This window comes from Pseudorasbora parva, chromosome 1, assembly GCF_024679245.1.
Source record: "Pseudorasbora parva isolate DD20220531a chromosome 1, ASM2467924v1, whole genome shotgun sequence".
Classification (NCBI taxonomy): domain Eukaryota; kingdom Metazoa; phylum Chordata; class Actinopteri; order Cypriniformes; family Gobionidae; genus Pseudorasbora; species Pseudorasbora parva.
This window is the reverse complement of record NC_090172.1, coordinates 70,038,758-70,054,410: the sequence shown is the minus strand read 5'-3', so window position 1 is coordinate 70,054,410 and position 15,653 is coordinate 70,038,758. Positions and strand designations below refer to the sequence as shown.

At 42.8% G+C, this 15,653-nt stretch overlaps 1 protein-coding gene across 1 annotated transcript in view; it reads right to left on the bottom strand.

Annotated features, from left to right (window-relative positions):
• Positions 1 to 445: 445 nt before the first annotated feature.
• LOC137082239 (butyrophilin subfamily 1 member A1-like) overlaps positions 446 to 15,653 on the bottom strand; it is a 42,215-nt gene continuing 27,007 nt past the window's right edge. The window contains exons 8-10 of the mRNA XM_067447703.1: positions 5,905 to 5,920; positions 2,250 to 2,282; positions 446 to 2,130 (exon numbers count right to left, since the gene is read on the bottom strand). Of these exons, the coding sequence (XP_067303804.1) occupies positions 446 to 2,130; positions 2,250 to 2,282; positions 5,905 to 5,920 (1,734 nt within the window). The remainder of the gene's footprint in view (positions 2,131 to 2,249; positions 2,283 to 5,904; positions 5,921 to 15,653) is intronic.

The window sequence follows — 15,653 nt, the reverse complement described above, 5'->3', positions numbered from 1 at the left end:
ACCTGGGGAACCAGAGAACCCTGTTCTTTGCCATGTATGATATAAACTAGTAAATGTAGTGTCCTAATTATAAGAATTTTGATCGCAAATAAATCACAAAAAAATTGTGAAATCCTGGTGGGACTGTATTTAAATAAACTTAAATAAACCACACTTGATTTATGTTGTTATTATGAATGTCATAATATGTCATTTATGTTGGTATTAACTGATTATGACTCTTAAATACAGCCAGTCCAATTATAAACAAGAAATCACTGCTCCATTGTGATTATTATGTTTTTATTAAATTAACACAAACATTAATCAACGCACAATTCACTGATCAGTTACAGTTTTTTATTAATGAAAAGTAGGAGTGCAGAGTACAACGATCATCGGATGAATAGCAAAATTATTTCTTTTATTTATAATTAATAATCTCTGGATTGGTCAGTCAGGTTTCTTAGCTGTTACCCAGTAAAGGTTGACTGGACTCTGCACGAGATTCTACAGGTTCTGGACAATCCATATTTTTATTCAGACTCTGATCCCCTACTCCTGGATTGGTCAGTAAAGGTTGACTGGACTCTACAGGAGATTCTACAGGTTCTGGACAATCTATATTATTATTCAGACTCTGATCACCTGCTTCTGGATTGGTCAGTAAAGGTTGACTGGACTCTACAGGAGATTCTACAGGTTCTGGACAATCTATAATCAGACTCTGATCCCCTGCTCCTGGATTGGTCAGTAAAGGTTGACTGGACTCTACAGGAGATTCTACAGGTTCTGGACAATCTATAATCAGACTCTGATCCCCTGCTCCTGGATTGGTCAGTAAAGGTTGACTGGACTCTACAGGAGATTCTACAGGTTCTGGACAATCTATATTATTATTCAGACTCTGATCACCTGCTCCTGGATTGGTCAGTAAAGGTTGACTGGACTCTACAGGAGATTCTACAGGTTCTGGACAATCTATATTATTATTCAGACTCTGATCACCTACTCCTCGATTGGTCAGTAAAGGTTGACTGGACTCTACAGGAGATTCTACAGGTTCTGGACAATCCATATTTTTATTCAGACTCTGATCACCTACTCCTGGATTGGTCAGTAAAGGTTGACTGGACTCTCCAGGAGATTCTACAGGTTCTGGACAATCCATATTTTTATTCAGACTCTGATCACCTGCTTCTGGATTGGTCAGTAAAGGTTGACTGGACTCTACAGGAGATTCTACAGGTTCTGGACGATCCATATTTTTATTTAGACTCTGATAACCTACTCCTGGATTGGTCAGTAATGGTTGACTGGACTCTACAGGAGATTCTACAGGTTCTGGACGATCCATATTTTTATACAGACTCTGATCACCTACTCCTGGATTGGTCAGTAAAGGTTGACTGGACTCTGCAGGAGATTCTACAGGTTCTGGACAATCCATATTTTTATTCAGACTCTGATCACCTGCTTCTGGATTGGTCAGTAAAGGTTGACTGGACTCTACAGGAGATTCTACAGGTTTTGGACAATCTATAATCAGACTCTGATCACCTGCTCCTGGATTGGTCAGTAAAGGTTGACTGGACTCTACAGGAGATTCTACAGGTTCTGGACAATCTATAATTGTAAGTGGACTTATATCACCTACTCCTGGATTAAAGAGCGGAGCTATGACTGACCCAGTGAATCTGGAGCTCATGGTCAGCAGATGTTTCCTCTCTTTGACATTGTAAAATGACAGCTGACTATCATCATAATCTAACAGAACACCCAGTCGTTCAGGTCTTGGCAATAGTGGGAATGTAATCGGTGTTACAGGACTCATATAAAGGCCTTTAGGACCGTCTGAACACAAGAACCAGAAACCGTTTGATGGAGTTAAAGCAGATCTGTCTTTTGAACAATAGTTTCCATGTTTCATCACACCAATCATCCAATGGTCTTTAGGAGGGTTAGGAGGAACTGCCAGCTCTACCTCCCAATAGTGACGTCCAGATGTGAATGTTTGAGCTCCAGATGCACATAATTCATATGGAAATCCCTCTCCTGTGTATTTATATCCTGCTCTGTCCCTCAAGACTTTACAGTCTTTAGAGATCATCAGATCTGGATGTGAATGCTCATGGTCAATAGTGATCTGAACTGAGAGGTAGAAATACATAAATCATCCAGTATTAATCCTCATGTGTGTGCAATATTTCCACATATGTGCATATATGACTGAAGATGATGAAATGCATTTATAACTGAGAGGATCATACCTGCATGTTTCCTCAGTTCTTCTATATTTGTGTCTCCCACAACTAAAATGACAAACCATTTGAGACTTTAGAGAAAGAAATCTACAGCTGTAACTGAGAACATCTAAAGTTATCATCAATATATAACAGGAATTATACATGTAAACAATGTTATTGCATTGTTAATTCCCCATAATAAAGTTATATATTTGAGAAAAACACTGTGATGATTTTTGTTGCTTCCACTGAAGCAGATGCTCTTTATGCTGATAAAATTATAAAATTATTTATTAAAGATGTTTTAAAATGATAAAAGTCCCCAATGTGACTGTGTGAATTAAGCTGGGACATGATGTTCTGGATTATCAATAATAAGAAAGTAAAAGCGATCAGTGTTTGCTGAGGTTGTGAATTCTTCAGTCATAAACTGAATGAGTTCTCATGAGTTGGTGGTTCTCGTTTAGCTGAGGACTCTGTGTGTAACCAGAATATTTGACCTTATAAAGGTACAATTGTGGCGAAGGGGGCGTGGTTCTGCGAGGTCTGCAGCGGGAGAGAGAGCACAGAGTGGAGCGGCAGGTAAGTAGGTCAAGCACAGATGACGAACACCTGTTTCTGATTGCAGTGATTGGCGTGGAGAGAGCGCATTTAAGCCACGGCTGGGAGAGAGTCGAGAGAGAAAGTTGGACTGGGACTTTGCGTGTGCTTACTACAGAGACTGAGTGATATACAGAGACTGAGCGATATACAACGGAGCGATCCATATCGTGGAGAACCTGAGATACCACACTGAGAGTGTGTTGTTGATTATTTTTGAAAGACTGAATAAAGAAAGCGAGTCCCAGTCAAAGCCGACCCTTGTCTTCTTCCTTCCTTAACAATGAACATTACTACACTGGTGCCGAAACCCAGGAAGGGAGAAGAGAGCCACTGCCATGCAAACTCCGCCGAAGACACCACTTGCCGACATCATCCAGTTGCTCGCCGGTCTTCATCAGGAGCACCATCAAGACCTGCTAGCCGTGAGGGAGGAACAGCAGAAACGGTTTGAAGCTCTCCTCACGGCCCAGCACGAAGGCCCAGAGCTGTTCTGGAGCTGGATGGACCGGGAGATTCGGGCCGTTCCCCAAAGATAGACCAGCGACTCGCCCGCCTGCACAACGCTGGCCAAGATGGGTCCCGAGGACGACCCTGAAGCATTCATTGAGCTCTTCGAGCGGGCGGCCGGGTATCGGGAATGGCCCAAAGCCAGGGCCGGCTCTAGCTCTTTGGTTGCCCTAGGCGAGATGGAGTTTTGCGCCCCCCACCCCTCCCCACCCCACTCACTTTTATCGTCTCTATTCTAATTCAGCACGTCTGTTTTCCTAGGCCTACCCCTAACCGAGAAGCACTTATTATTAAACACGTTTGACGCTTTATTTCCACTTTTCAAACATTTTCTAACTTTTTATTGAAAATAAATGCCTTTCCGATCTGATATGTGATGGGAAAGGGGAATAGAGCGAGGGTGGCAAGAGGCGGGATCAAACCTCTGATCGATCTGCATCAAATCTTTATGCCATGCGTCTTACCACTACACTACAGCCACTGTAAAGAATTGAAGAAATTGAATTTAAAAAGAATTTTAAAAAAAAGTGAACACAGCATATTTGTGTTTAATGTAAATAATATGGTATCTATCGTTAGGCTGCTCCAGTAAAAAACGAGAGGCCGTATTTATTTCCTTCCGACGCCCACGTAGAGAGCGTTTGTACTTTTTATAACTAACGTGCATACGTTATCCATATTCATAACGAACTGGACTTTTGATATTTAAATGACATCCATGTAGGTTATTGTAGATTATTGTCAGTGAAGTTATGTTTGCAATACGTATAGTAATTATGTAGAAAACTAGCAAGTGACAGCTTGGTGACAATATTAATAATATTTATAAAATAAATATTAGTTGATAAGATTGATACTAAGTAATTTTATTTTGAGATAAGAAGACTAACCTCTATACTGGGCTTTCTTTCGATTTTCTTCCTTTCTCTTTTTCTCTTTTTCCGTCCCTGTGCACCCGCGGGGTTTAGGCGCCTCATTTTTGATGAACGCGCAAGATGAGCACTTGCCTGACCTAACGCCTGAACTAATAATCAATAATCACCATCAATTCAATCCAATAATCAGGTTGATAAGTAATTAAACGTGTGGCTGAGGGGGCGCCCTATGATGATCATGTTTCATGAACATTATGTTGTATTTCGCTTGTTCCGATTATATGCTTAATGGGAAGTAATGGGCGGCACTAGAGCGCGCTCGCGCCCCTAACACAATTGACGCCCTAGGGGACCGCCTAGCTCGCCTATAGCAAACGCCGGCCCTGCCCAAAGCAGACTGGCCAATGCGGCTACTGCCTCTACTGTCCGGGGAGGCACAAGTAGCCGCCCACCAACTGCCAGTCCAGAATCTCCTGGTCTACGACGACCTGAAGCGTGCCATCCTCCAAAGGGTCAGCCGGACTCAAGAGCAACATTGCCAGAGGTTCCGGACCCTCACCCTGGACGAGTTTGGTCGGCCTTTCATCTTTGCACACCAGCTCCGGGACTCCTGTCGCAAGTGGTTGATGGCCGATGGAAGCGGCGTCGAGGAAATCATCGACCGGGTGACACTGGAGCAATTCGTGGCAAGGTTGCCAAAGAAAACAGTGGGTCCAGTGCCACTGCCTGACGTCGCTAGACCAGGCCATCAAGCTGGCGGAGGACAAAATGGTGGCGTGCTCCTGCGAACCCCTACTATCTCCTTCTCTCTCTCTCTCTCTCTTTCTCTCTCTCTCTTCCCCCTCCTCTCAAACCTCTAAGCGTGTCCCTATGCCTAGATTGCGCAATGCGCTGACGCCCCGACCAGCTCACCGATGGAGGTCGGGAGCCCTGAAGGAACAAGCCGCCGGGTACCAGCCGTCAGCGAGAGGAGGGGGAGGAGCTCAGGATCCCTGTCTGCCGGCTTCCTGGCACCCGCTCTCTCTGTGCCAATACACGCCTTTACTGCCAGTCGCTAGAGCCGCGGGGAAACCTGGGCCGGCATGCTGGTGCTGCGGGGACCCCGGACACTTTATTGATCAGTGTCCGATGATGGAGGTGGGGACGCTGGTCCGGGTCCCCGACGCCCCGCACGCCGCCCCCGATCAGGCTGGCCTGTACCAAATACCCGTGAGTATCAAGGTTGTAACCAGACCTCCATACACCAAAGCCTGATTCAACCCGGGGCATGGGATAAGCGCTGCATGGTTATGGTGAGGTGTGTGCACGGGGAGGTGAGAGAATACCCGTTAGTGCCGAAGGATTTTCTATTCAGGGTTCAAAAAGATAGAGTTGAGGTGGCCGTTAACCAGCACCTCTGGCATCCACTGATTTTGGGGACAAATTGCCAGGATTTAATAAATTATTGGGATATTTGTGCGTGGATGCCTCTTGGGGGAAAAAAGAGAAAGGGAAGGTGGCGGTTGCACAGGCGGGGGAGGTGGAACCGAGACCACTGGGCACTGATCCGGGGGATCTAAGCGCGCCGGAAACGCCAGTGTTTTCGGAGAGCGATGATTTCCCCTGGAACAGTCCCAGGATGAGATGCTAAAAAATGCATTTAATTAGGTCTGTGCCATCGACGGCCATCCCCTTCGTCCTGATCAACCGCTCACCCTTCCTTATTTTTCTCTGTTAAAGGACAGGTTGTATCGGGTGACCCAAGATGCCCAGACAAAGCAGACTACAACCCAGTTGTTGATTCCAAAAAGCCATCGGGAAATGCTTTTCCAGGCGGCTCATCACAATCCGATGGCCGGGCATTTGGGGCAAACAGCGACACTAAACCGCCTCATGTCCCGATTTTTTTTGCCGGGCATTCACGAGAATGTACGCCGGTGGTGTGTGTCTTGTCGTGAATGTCAGTTGGTAAACCCACCGGCCCAACCAAAAGCACCATTGTGCCCCCTTCCGTTGATGCAGGTCCCCTTCGAAGGGCATTGGTATTGACCTTATTCGGGCCATTAGAGCGGTCAGCCCGCGGACATCGCTTTGCTTTAGTCCTAGTGGATTATGCAACACGATATCCCGAGGCAGTGCCACTGCGTAACATTTCAGCGAAAAGTGTTGCGAGTACACTGTTCTCTCTAATCTCCCAGGTGGGAATCCCCAAAGAGATTCTCACCGATCAAGGCATGGCGTTCATGTCACAGACAATCCGCGAACTTTACGAATTATTGGGCATTAAATCTATTCGGACCAGCGTCTATCACCCACAAACAGACAGGCTGGTAGAAAGATTTAATCGCACATTGAAAACAATGATTCGTAAATTCGTTCATGAAGACGGCAAAAATTGGGACAAATGGCTAGAACTTCTCTTGTTCGCTGTCCGTGAGGTCCCCCAAGCCTCCACGGGGTTTTCCCCCTTCGAGCTTCTCTATGGCCGCCAGCCCCGAGAGGTTTTGGATGTCATTAGGGAAGCTTGGGAGGACGGACCATCTGCGAGTAAAAATGAAATTCAGTTTGTGTTGGACTTTGTTACAGGCCCAAGACAAACAAAGACAGTTGTACAACAAAGGGGCTAGATTAAGACAATTTTCACTGGGAGAGAAAGTACTTCTATTACTCCCCACCTCTAGTTCCAAATTACTTGCCAAGTGACAAGGACCGTTTGAGGTCACACAATGAGTAGGGGATCTGAACTATGAGGTAATTTGGTCAGACAGGGACAGGGCACGTCAGATATATCACCTCAATTTATTAAACAAATGGGTTGAGGCAGAGGCTGTGATGCTGGCGACGGTAGTGAGTGGAGAGGATGATCTCGGATCAGAGGCGGTTCAAAAGACACAATCTCACGCTCTGGTCGCGGGGGGAGATCACCTCTCACCCTCCCAGCTCATAGACCTCAAACAATTACAGGTGGATTTCGCCGACGTGTTCTCGCCCCTACTGGGGCAGACCGACCTCATCCAACACCACCTTGAGACCGAGCCGGGCGTGGTTGTATGCAGCCAACCATATAGATTGCCTGAACACAAACAGAAAGTGGTTCAGGCAGAATTAGAGGCAATGCTAGAGATGGGGGTTATAGAAGAATCCAACAGTGACTGAGCGAGCCCGATCGTTTTGGTAACAAAACCCGACGGCTCGGTCTGGTTCTGCGTGGATTACAGAAAAGTCAAAGCGGTGTCGAAATTTGATGCATATCCCATGCCACGGATTGATGAATTGCTTTATCGGCTAGGTACTGCTCGCTTTTATTCGACGCTGGACTTGACAAAGGGAAGATGCCCTTGTCTCCAGTTACCAAAGAAAAAACCTTGTTACGCTTCCTTTCGGGCTGTTCGGGGCACCGGCGACTTTTCAGCGCCTGATGGATTGAATTTTTCAGCCGCATGCTGCATATGCCACTGCCTATCTAGATGATATCATCTATAGTGGTGACTGGCAGCTTCATATGCAGCATTTGCGAGCGGTCCTCAGGTCGCTGAGAAGGGCTGGGCTCACGGCCATCCCGAAGAAGTGTGCAATTGGGCGGGTGGAAGTAAGATATCTGGGCTTCCACTTGGGTCATGGGCAGGTGCGTCCCCAAATTAATAAGACCGCAGCCGTTGCGGCCTGCCCAAGACCCAAGACCAAAAAGGAGGTTAGACAGTTCCTTGGGCTGGCGGGATATTATAAGAGATTTGGGTAACACTTTACTTGAAGGGGTGTGCATAAGACTGACATGACACCTTCATAATCATGACATGACACGTGTCATGAATATGAAGGAGTTTTTATGCATCTTTATGACAACTGTCATTAAGTGTCATTCGCTTAATTATGTCATTTTTAATGCAATGATGTTATTTCGGAGTTGTCTTTGTTATGACAACTTGACATAAACCAATACATCATAACCTGTCAGTGTCTTTGTCATGACAACTTGACATTACCAAGAAAACATAACCTGTCATAAACATGACATAACAGATTATCAAATTTAAGAAACTTACTTAGCTTATAGGGTTAACCTTAAACTGTTATGTGGTTGGTTTTGATGTTGACTGAGGCCATTATAATGTCATACATTTTTTTCAGTGGCACAAGTTTAATTTGTCATTAAAATGCAATTAGGTGTAAATACGCTGTCAAATTATTTTTTAATAACAGCATCATTAATATTTTTCAGTTCACAATGTTTTATTTTATTTTTTAAGTTTCCTCCACCAGCTTCAACAGAAGGTTAGATAATAGACAACTTCAAATGTCTTAAAAATATAAAAAGGAGTTTGAGAAATAAAATCAATCATTTAATTTTTAAGACCTGCCTTCTCACAGAACCGACTCTTAAAAACACAAGGCATGAATTTATACACAGGTGACCAGCACCAATTAACGCAAAAAGGGGAAAACACATACACAAATAATGGCCATTACACAAAATAAACATATATATATATCAACATCATATACACACATAAACAAACACAGAAAAATAACACTTTGTCAAATGACTTCACTTTATAAATTATCTTCCGATGTATAAAAATAAGAGAAATAGTCTTTAGAGCCCCACCCCGGGCTGAACAAGGAATGGTTGCGGCTAGAGCCTAGGCCGGAACATTATATATAGGGCCAACATTTCCGCCCGAACCCCTTTTGACGGTGCACCAGCACACGAGACTCCACCATAACAAACCAAGGGAGTAATCTAGCGCTCTGAAAGCGTTCCACCCCTAGGGGCTGCCATTACTAACCAAGCCATCACCGGCTGTTAGCATCCCATTGACTCCCATTCATTTTTGAGTCACTTTGACAGTGAATAACTTTACATCTGAGGCGTTTAAAGACTCCATTTGTCCATTGTTTATTTCTAAAGAAACACGACAATGTATAAAAGGCTCCATTGCCTTGTATCTTACACTATCGCCCCGCAGAAGCTGTTTTTGTAAAAATAGGCTAACGATTGCGTCATAACCAACGCGACTCTGTCGCACAGTAGAGAAATTACCGTATAGACCTGAGGAGACGCTCGCAGGCAATCTTTTACTGTCTATGAGGCAGTCGGGGGGACGTGGAGACATAAAGTCTGATAAAGTCAAGGGAGAAGAATGGAGAGAAGCCCATGAGCCAAAAGCAACGGGAGAAAATATTTAAACAACGTGATTCAGCTTTCACTTTCCACATCTACTAGAAGACTCACAGCTGTCAGACAGGAGGCTCACGTCACATCTACGTCGTCAAGCTCAGTCTGAGCCTGCGCAGTTCGCTCAGCCATCAGGAAGTGAGTGCCCTAGGTTGACTTCATTCTTTCGCCGTAGACGTCAATGGGAACGCTCTGTCCATTTCTTTTACTGTCTATGTAACAAACGGAATGGTAAGAATAAACTCAAACTATTCGTTAAAGAGTGAGCAAAAGTTTAAATAAAGTATATTAAACCCAAAATAACGTTGTTGTGAATTGTTTTTACTTACTGCAAACTAAATTGACATTAAACACCTAAACAAACTAACCTGACTGAGGCTCTGCCAACAACTGTTACAGCGTACACATTACCAGTGGTGCCACCATAGACATCATCATATAGGTGTATATGTCTATGTCACTCTATCATTTTGAGTTATATTAATAGTTTTTAATGACTCTGTACGATTTCCTCTATGATGCCATATTTCAGGTCAAGCTAAATATTCATGACACTGTTATAAAATGACACTGTTATATTTGCGCAACTACCAAACCGGACGAATCACACAGCAGAGCTTCATCACGAACGTCCTCTGCACACAGCTGGTGAGTCCCGTAAATTTAGTGCTACTCAACAGATAGAGAAACAAGTAACTGATCAACACATTAATCGATGGCACAAACAGGGGGCAAGACCCAAACACACTCGAGACGTCAGATTGTCACGAGCTTCATATATTGCTGCAGTAGCATGCTCTACCCCAGACACAAGGATTGCAAACAGTAGTTTCCGACCACCATCGATACATCTTGAAAACAGATTTGAAGTATTAATGAATGAGGATGATGAATCCCCAAACGTGATGAATGTGATCGAACACGGATTGCATCAGCCCACAGCTAACACTAATGCTAACAGGCGCTCAAGGTCGAGCAGACAGCGGCCCTCAGCTCAGAGCACAGCCGAGCCAAGGACTCTGATAGTGGGTGATTCCACAGTCAGAAACATTCGCAGCAGAGATACAACTACATGCTGCCTTCCACAAGCAACCATTTCTGATGTAAACAGGGAAATTCAGAACATCCTGATAAAACACAAGACAGCAAATCGACTTATCATTCATGTAGGAAAGAACGATATTCAGAGAGAGCAGTCAGAACTCATTAAAAGGGATTTCAATGAACTTTTTGAAACACTTAGCAAACTGAAAGTTCAGCCGTTCATCAGTGGACCACTGCCAGCAAGAGGAACAAATAGATTCTCACGGTTGCTTGGGCTTAATACATGGCTGCAAAAAACCTGCATGATGAAGGGAGTGAATTTCATCGACAACTTTAATCTCTTCTGGAGCCAGAGACAATTGTTTACATCAAATGGCCACCACCCAAACAAACTTGGTGCAAGAGTGTTAAAGGACAATATTTATTTTTCCCTTCATCATCCTTCAGCTGTGTGTTCTAACCAACTCAACCGGATACAGAGTATGGACGACCACAGGACTTCTTTTCAGCAGCTGAATGGACATGTGGCTGACACATCCCACAAGGAAAATGATAAGACCACGCCCCCACAACAACAATTGCTCACGGACACACTCCCAGCTGAGCCCTGCCCACAGAGCTCACCACAGACTGACTGTGAAGGATTAGATCTGCTCCAAGATTCAGCACCCAAGGATGATTTTCTGGAAAATGGACAGGGAAGCCAGGACAACATATTTCAGCTTCCGATAACACCAGAGAAACAGCCCCTCTCACCGGACATGTCATTCCTCTCTCCAGCATCCCCGCATCTGAGCTTCTCAGAGAAAATGGAGGACTTGGTTCATGCTGGAATCAGACTATCACACTCGATCGCTATGAGCCCCCAAATATCGACCAAAAATCGTGGAGCCCCACAAACACCAAAGCCTGTGGGCCCAGCTCGTCCTCGCCCTCCTCCTGTGAGATTTCTTCGGTCACAACGTCAGGGCCCACACCCGCCTCCATCTGTTGTAGGTGAACCAAAAACAACTGACTCCAGCTCTCAGTGATGTGTTTTGGGTCCCCGCTATGATAACAGTAACTTTATCAAATGTTTACAAAACAAGGGGGAACCCAGTGTGCCTGCCTCTTTCTCTATCTCTGTTCTGTTACGTGAAAGAAAGTCTAAGGCCTTGTCAGGCCGTTTAACAAACCAATATAATCTGCTGCCTGTTACCTGCCAAAATAGGATTAATGTGGAGAAAAAAATTATTACTGTTAAGTTAGCGCTTTTAAACATCCGTTCACTTAAGAACAAATCATTTCTAGTCAATGACTTAATAACCACTAACAACCTAGACTTTCTGCTTCTAAATGAAACGTGGCTAGAAGAAAACTGTAGTGCAACAGTCCTAAATGAAGCAGCCCCTCCTAACTTTACTTTTATGAGTGTTTGCAGAGCAGTTAGGAGAGGTGGGGGTGTTGCTGCTCTTTTTAAAGATTTCTATCAATGTAAGCAAGTATCATTTGGTGACTATTTGTCTCTAGAATATCTGGGTATTGTGTTAAAAGGTTCTCCACGCATCCTGCTTATCATTATTTATAGGCCTCCAAAGTACTCACCAGCCTTTATTGAGGAATTTACAGAACTGTTATCAATAATTTCCTTAGAGTTTGACTGTTTTGCTATTGCTGGGGATTTTAACATTCACATAGACAATATTGAATCCAGTAAAACAAAAGAGCTCATGACTGTTCTTAACACTTTTGATTTGACACAGCATGTAAATGGACCCACACACAATCGTGGACACACTCTAGATTTACTTATCAGTAAGGGTCTAAACATTTCATCAATTGTTATTAAGGATGTGGCACTGTCTGATCATTTCTGTATTTTCTTTGATATATCAATCTCTCCTGCCATTGAAGCTAGATCTGTCTCTGTCAAAAAGAGATGCTTAAATGAGAACACTAATGTGCTGTTTATGAAGGCATTATCTCTAAAACCAAGCATATCTGCAGACTCTGTTGATTTTCTCCTTGACTCCTTTAACTCAAAAGTTAAGAGTGTAATTGATGATATTGCTCCTCTAAAAGTCAGGAAAAAGAGTACCAAACAAAAAGCACCTTGGAGAAACTCAACAGCACTTCAAATAATGAAAAGACAATGCAGAAAATCTGAACGCATGTGGCGGAAGACAAAACTTGTAGTCCATTATAACATCTATAAAGACACCCTTCATGCTTTCAATGTTGAACTAGGCAAAGCTAGACAGACCTTCTTCTCAAATATTATAAACAGAAACATAAACAACACGCGCACTCTTTTTGCTACTGTCGAGAGACTAACAAACCCCCCGAGTCAGACTCCTAGTGAAATGCTCTCAGACAGTAAATGCAGTGAGTTTGCTTCCTACTTCTCAGAGAAAATCAATAATATCAGAAAGGCGATCAGCACATCCTCTAGTTGCTCTGGGGTCAGTCAGATCATACCAAACCCTCAGAAAATTACCATGTCAGATTTCGATGCTATTGACTGCAAAATTTTAGAAGACACAGTACAGCATCTTAAAACATCAACCTGTGCCCAAGACACACTCCCCACTTCTTTCTTCAAAAGTGTGTTTAACTGTTTAGAAGCAGATCTCCTAGAAGTGGTAAACTCCTCACTCCTCTATGGGACTTTTCCAACCGCCCTTAAAACTGCAATAGTTAAGCCTCTTCTGAAAAAGAGAAATCTGGATAACTCCATACTGAGCAACTACAGACCAATCTCAAATCTCCCCTGCATAGGCAAAATCATTGAAAAAGTTGTTTTCAATCAGTTGAACAAATTCTTACACTCAAATGGATACTTTGACAATTTTCAATCTGGTTTCCGTCCACATCACAGTACAGAGACAGCGCTCATAAAGATTATAAATGATATTCGCTTAAACTCTGATACAGGCAAAACATCAATTCTGGTACAACTGGATCTCAGTGCCGCATTCGATACTGTTGACCACAACATACTTCTAGACAGGCTGGAAAACTGGGTTGGGCTTTCTGGAATGGTCCTCAAATGGTTCAGATCATACTTAGAAGGGAGAGGTTATTATGTGAGTATAGGAGACCATAAGTCTGAGTGGACGTCCATGACATGCGGAGTCCCACAAGGGTCAATTCTAGCACCTCTCCTGTTTAACCTGTATATGCTGCCACTGAGCCAAATAATGAAAAAGAACAATATTGCTTACCACAGCTATGCTGATGACACCCAGCTCTACTTAGCACTATCACCTAATGACTACAGCCCCATTGACTCCCTGTGCAAATGCATTGATGAAGTTAACAACTGGATGTGCCAAAACTATCTTCAGTTAAACAAAGACAAAACCGAAATCACTACATTTGGAAACAAAGATGAAATTCTCAAGGTGAACGCATATCTTGAGGCTAAAGGCCTGATAACAAAAAATCAAGTCAGGAATCTTGGAGTGATTTTACAGTCCGACCTGAGTTTCAGTAGTCATGTCAAAGCAATAACTAAATCAGCATACTATCATCTGAAAAATATTGCAAGGATTAGATGTTTTGTCTCCAGGCAAGACTTAGAGAAACTCGTTCATGCTTTCATCACCAGTAGGGTGGACTATTGTAACGGCCTTCTCACTGGCCTTCCTAAAAAGACCATTAGACAGCTGCAGCTCATACAGAACGCTGCTGCCAGGATTGTGAGCAGAACCAGAAAATATGACCATATCACACCAGTCCTCAGGTCTTTACACTGGCTTCCAGTTACATTTAGGATCGACTTTAAAGTACTATTACTTGTTTATAAATCTCTTAATGAGCTAGGACCTCAATACATCGCAGATATGCTGATTAAATACAAACCCAACAGATCACTCAGATCAGCAGGATCAAGTCAGTTAGAAATACCAAGAGTTCACTCAAAGCAAGGAGAGTCTGCTTTTAGCTATTATGCCAGCCGTAGTTGGAACCAGCTTCCTGAACAGATCAGATGTGCTCCAACAGTAGCCACATTCAAATCCAGACTCAAAACACATCTGTTCAGCTGTGCGTTTACTGAATGAGCACTGTGCCACTGTACGTCCGACTGATTGCACCCTATCTTATCTCTTTATTCTTTTTATAATTATTTTAGTTTACCTTTGTTCTTATCTCTGGTTATTGTTTATTTTATATGTTCTTTTGAGTTGAATATGACGAGTGAAAACTGGGTTTGATGGAAATAGTAAGTTTGACAATAAGGTTTGAGAATGTGTAAATCTGTGGAGGGTATGATGAGTGAGTAAGGGTTTTAACAAGAAGGTTCCTGAGTAAAAATCAGGGAATAGTGATTAAAATGGATGTTATGAACGTGTTTGAGAAAGAAATGAATGAGAGGTGTTCTAATTAAGATGGTACATGTATGTAGGCTGTAAACTGAAGAATGTTTATTTTTATATCAGATCATTATTGTGGATCTGACCATTTTTTTTTTTTTTTTTTTTTTTTTTTTTTATTATTATTATTATTTTAATTACTATATCTTTACGACTGTTTTAACTATGCTTGTTTTTAATTCTTTATTCGTCCATATGGTATTCTTTTTTTTCTCATGCATTTGTAACCACTATTTTAATTAATTTCTATGTAAAGCACTTTGAATTGCCATTGGGTATGAAATGTGCTATACAAATAAACTTGCCTTGCCTTGCCTAAAATAATTTGACAGAGTATTGACACTTAATGACATGTTAATGACAAATTCAACTTTTACCACTGTAGTTTAGGTCAAGAAATATATTCATGACAATGTTATAAAATAATTTGACAGAGTATTGACACTTAATGACATGTAAATGACAAATTAAATTTATAAAAAAATCATGACATTATAATAGCCTAATGACAGCCAACGTCAAAACCAACCACATGACAGTTTAATAATAAGAATAATAATAATAATAGAAATAGATTTTATTTATGACGCACTTTTCATTCCGAAGAATCTCAAGGTGCAACAAAGGGAAAAAATAACAATACATGAATAACAAGTAAAAATTACATCTCAACATCATGCCGGACGCTGATGACGCTAGCCTGGAGCAAACTTCAGCCACCATGCAGTTCAAGCCCGAGGGAGACCACCAGTGAGCAGCCGACACCCAGAAGAGAGAGCAGCCGCAGCGAGCAACATCAAATGTCCTTCAAACCAAAACCAACCACAAATTCAAACAAAAACAGAAGAGAAGCGGTGAAAAAACGGCAAACAACGTCCTCTCAGTGGCT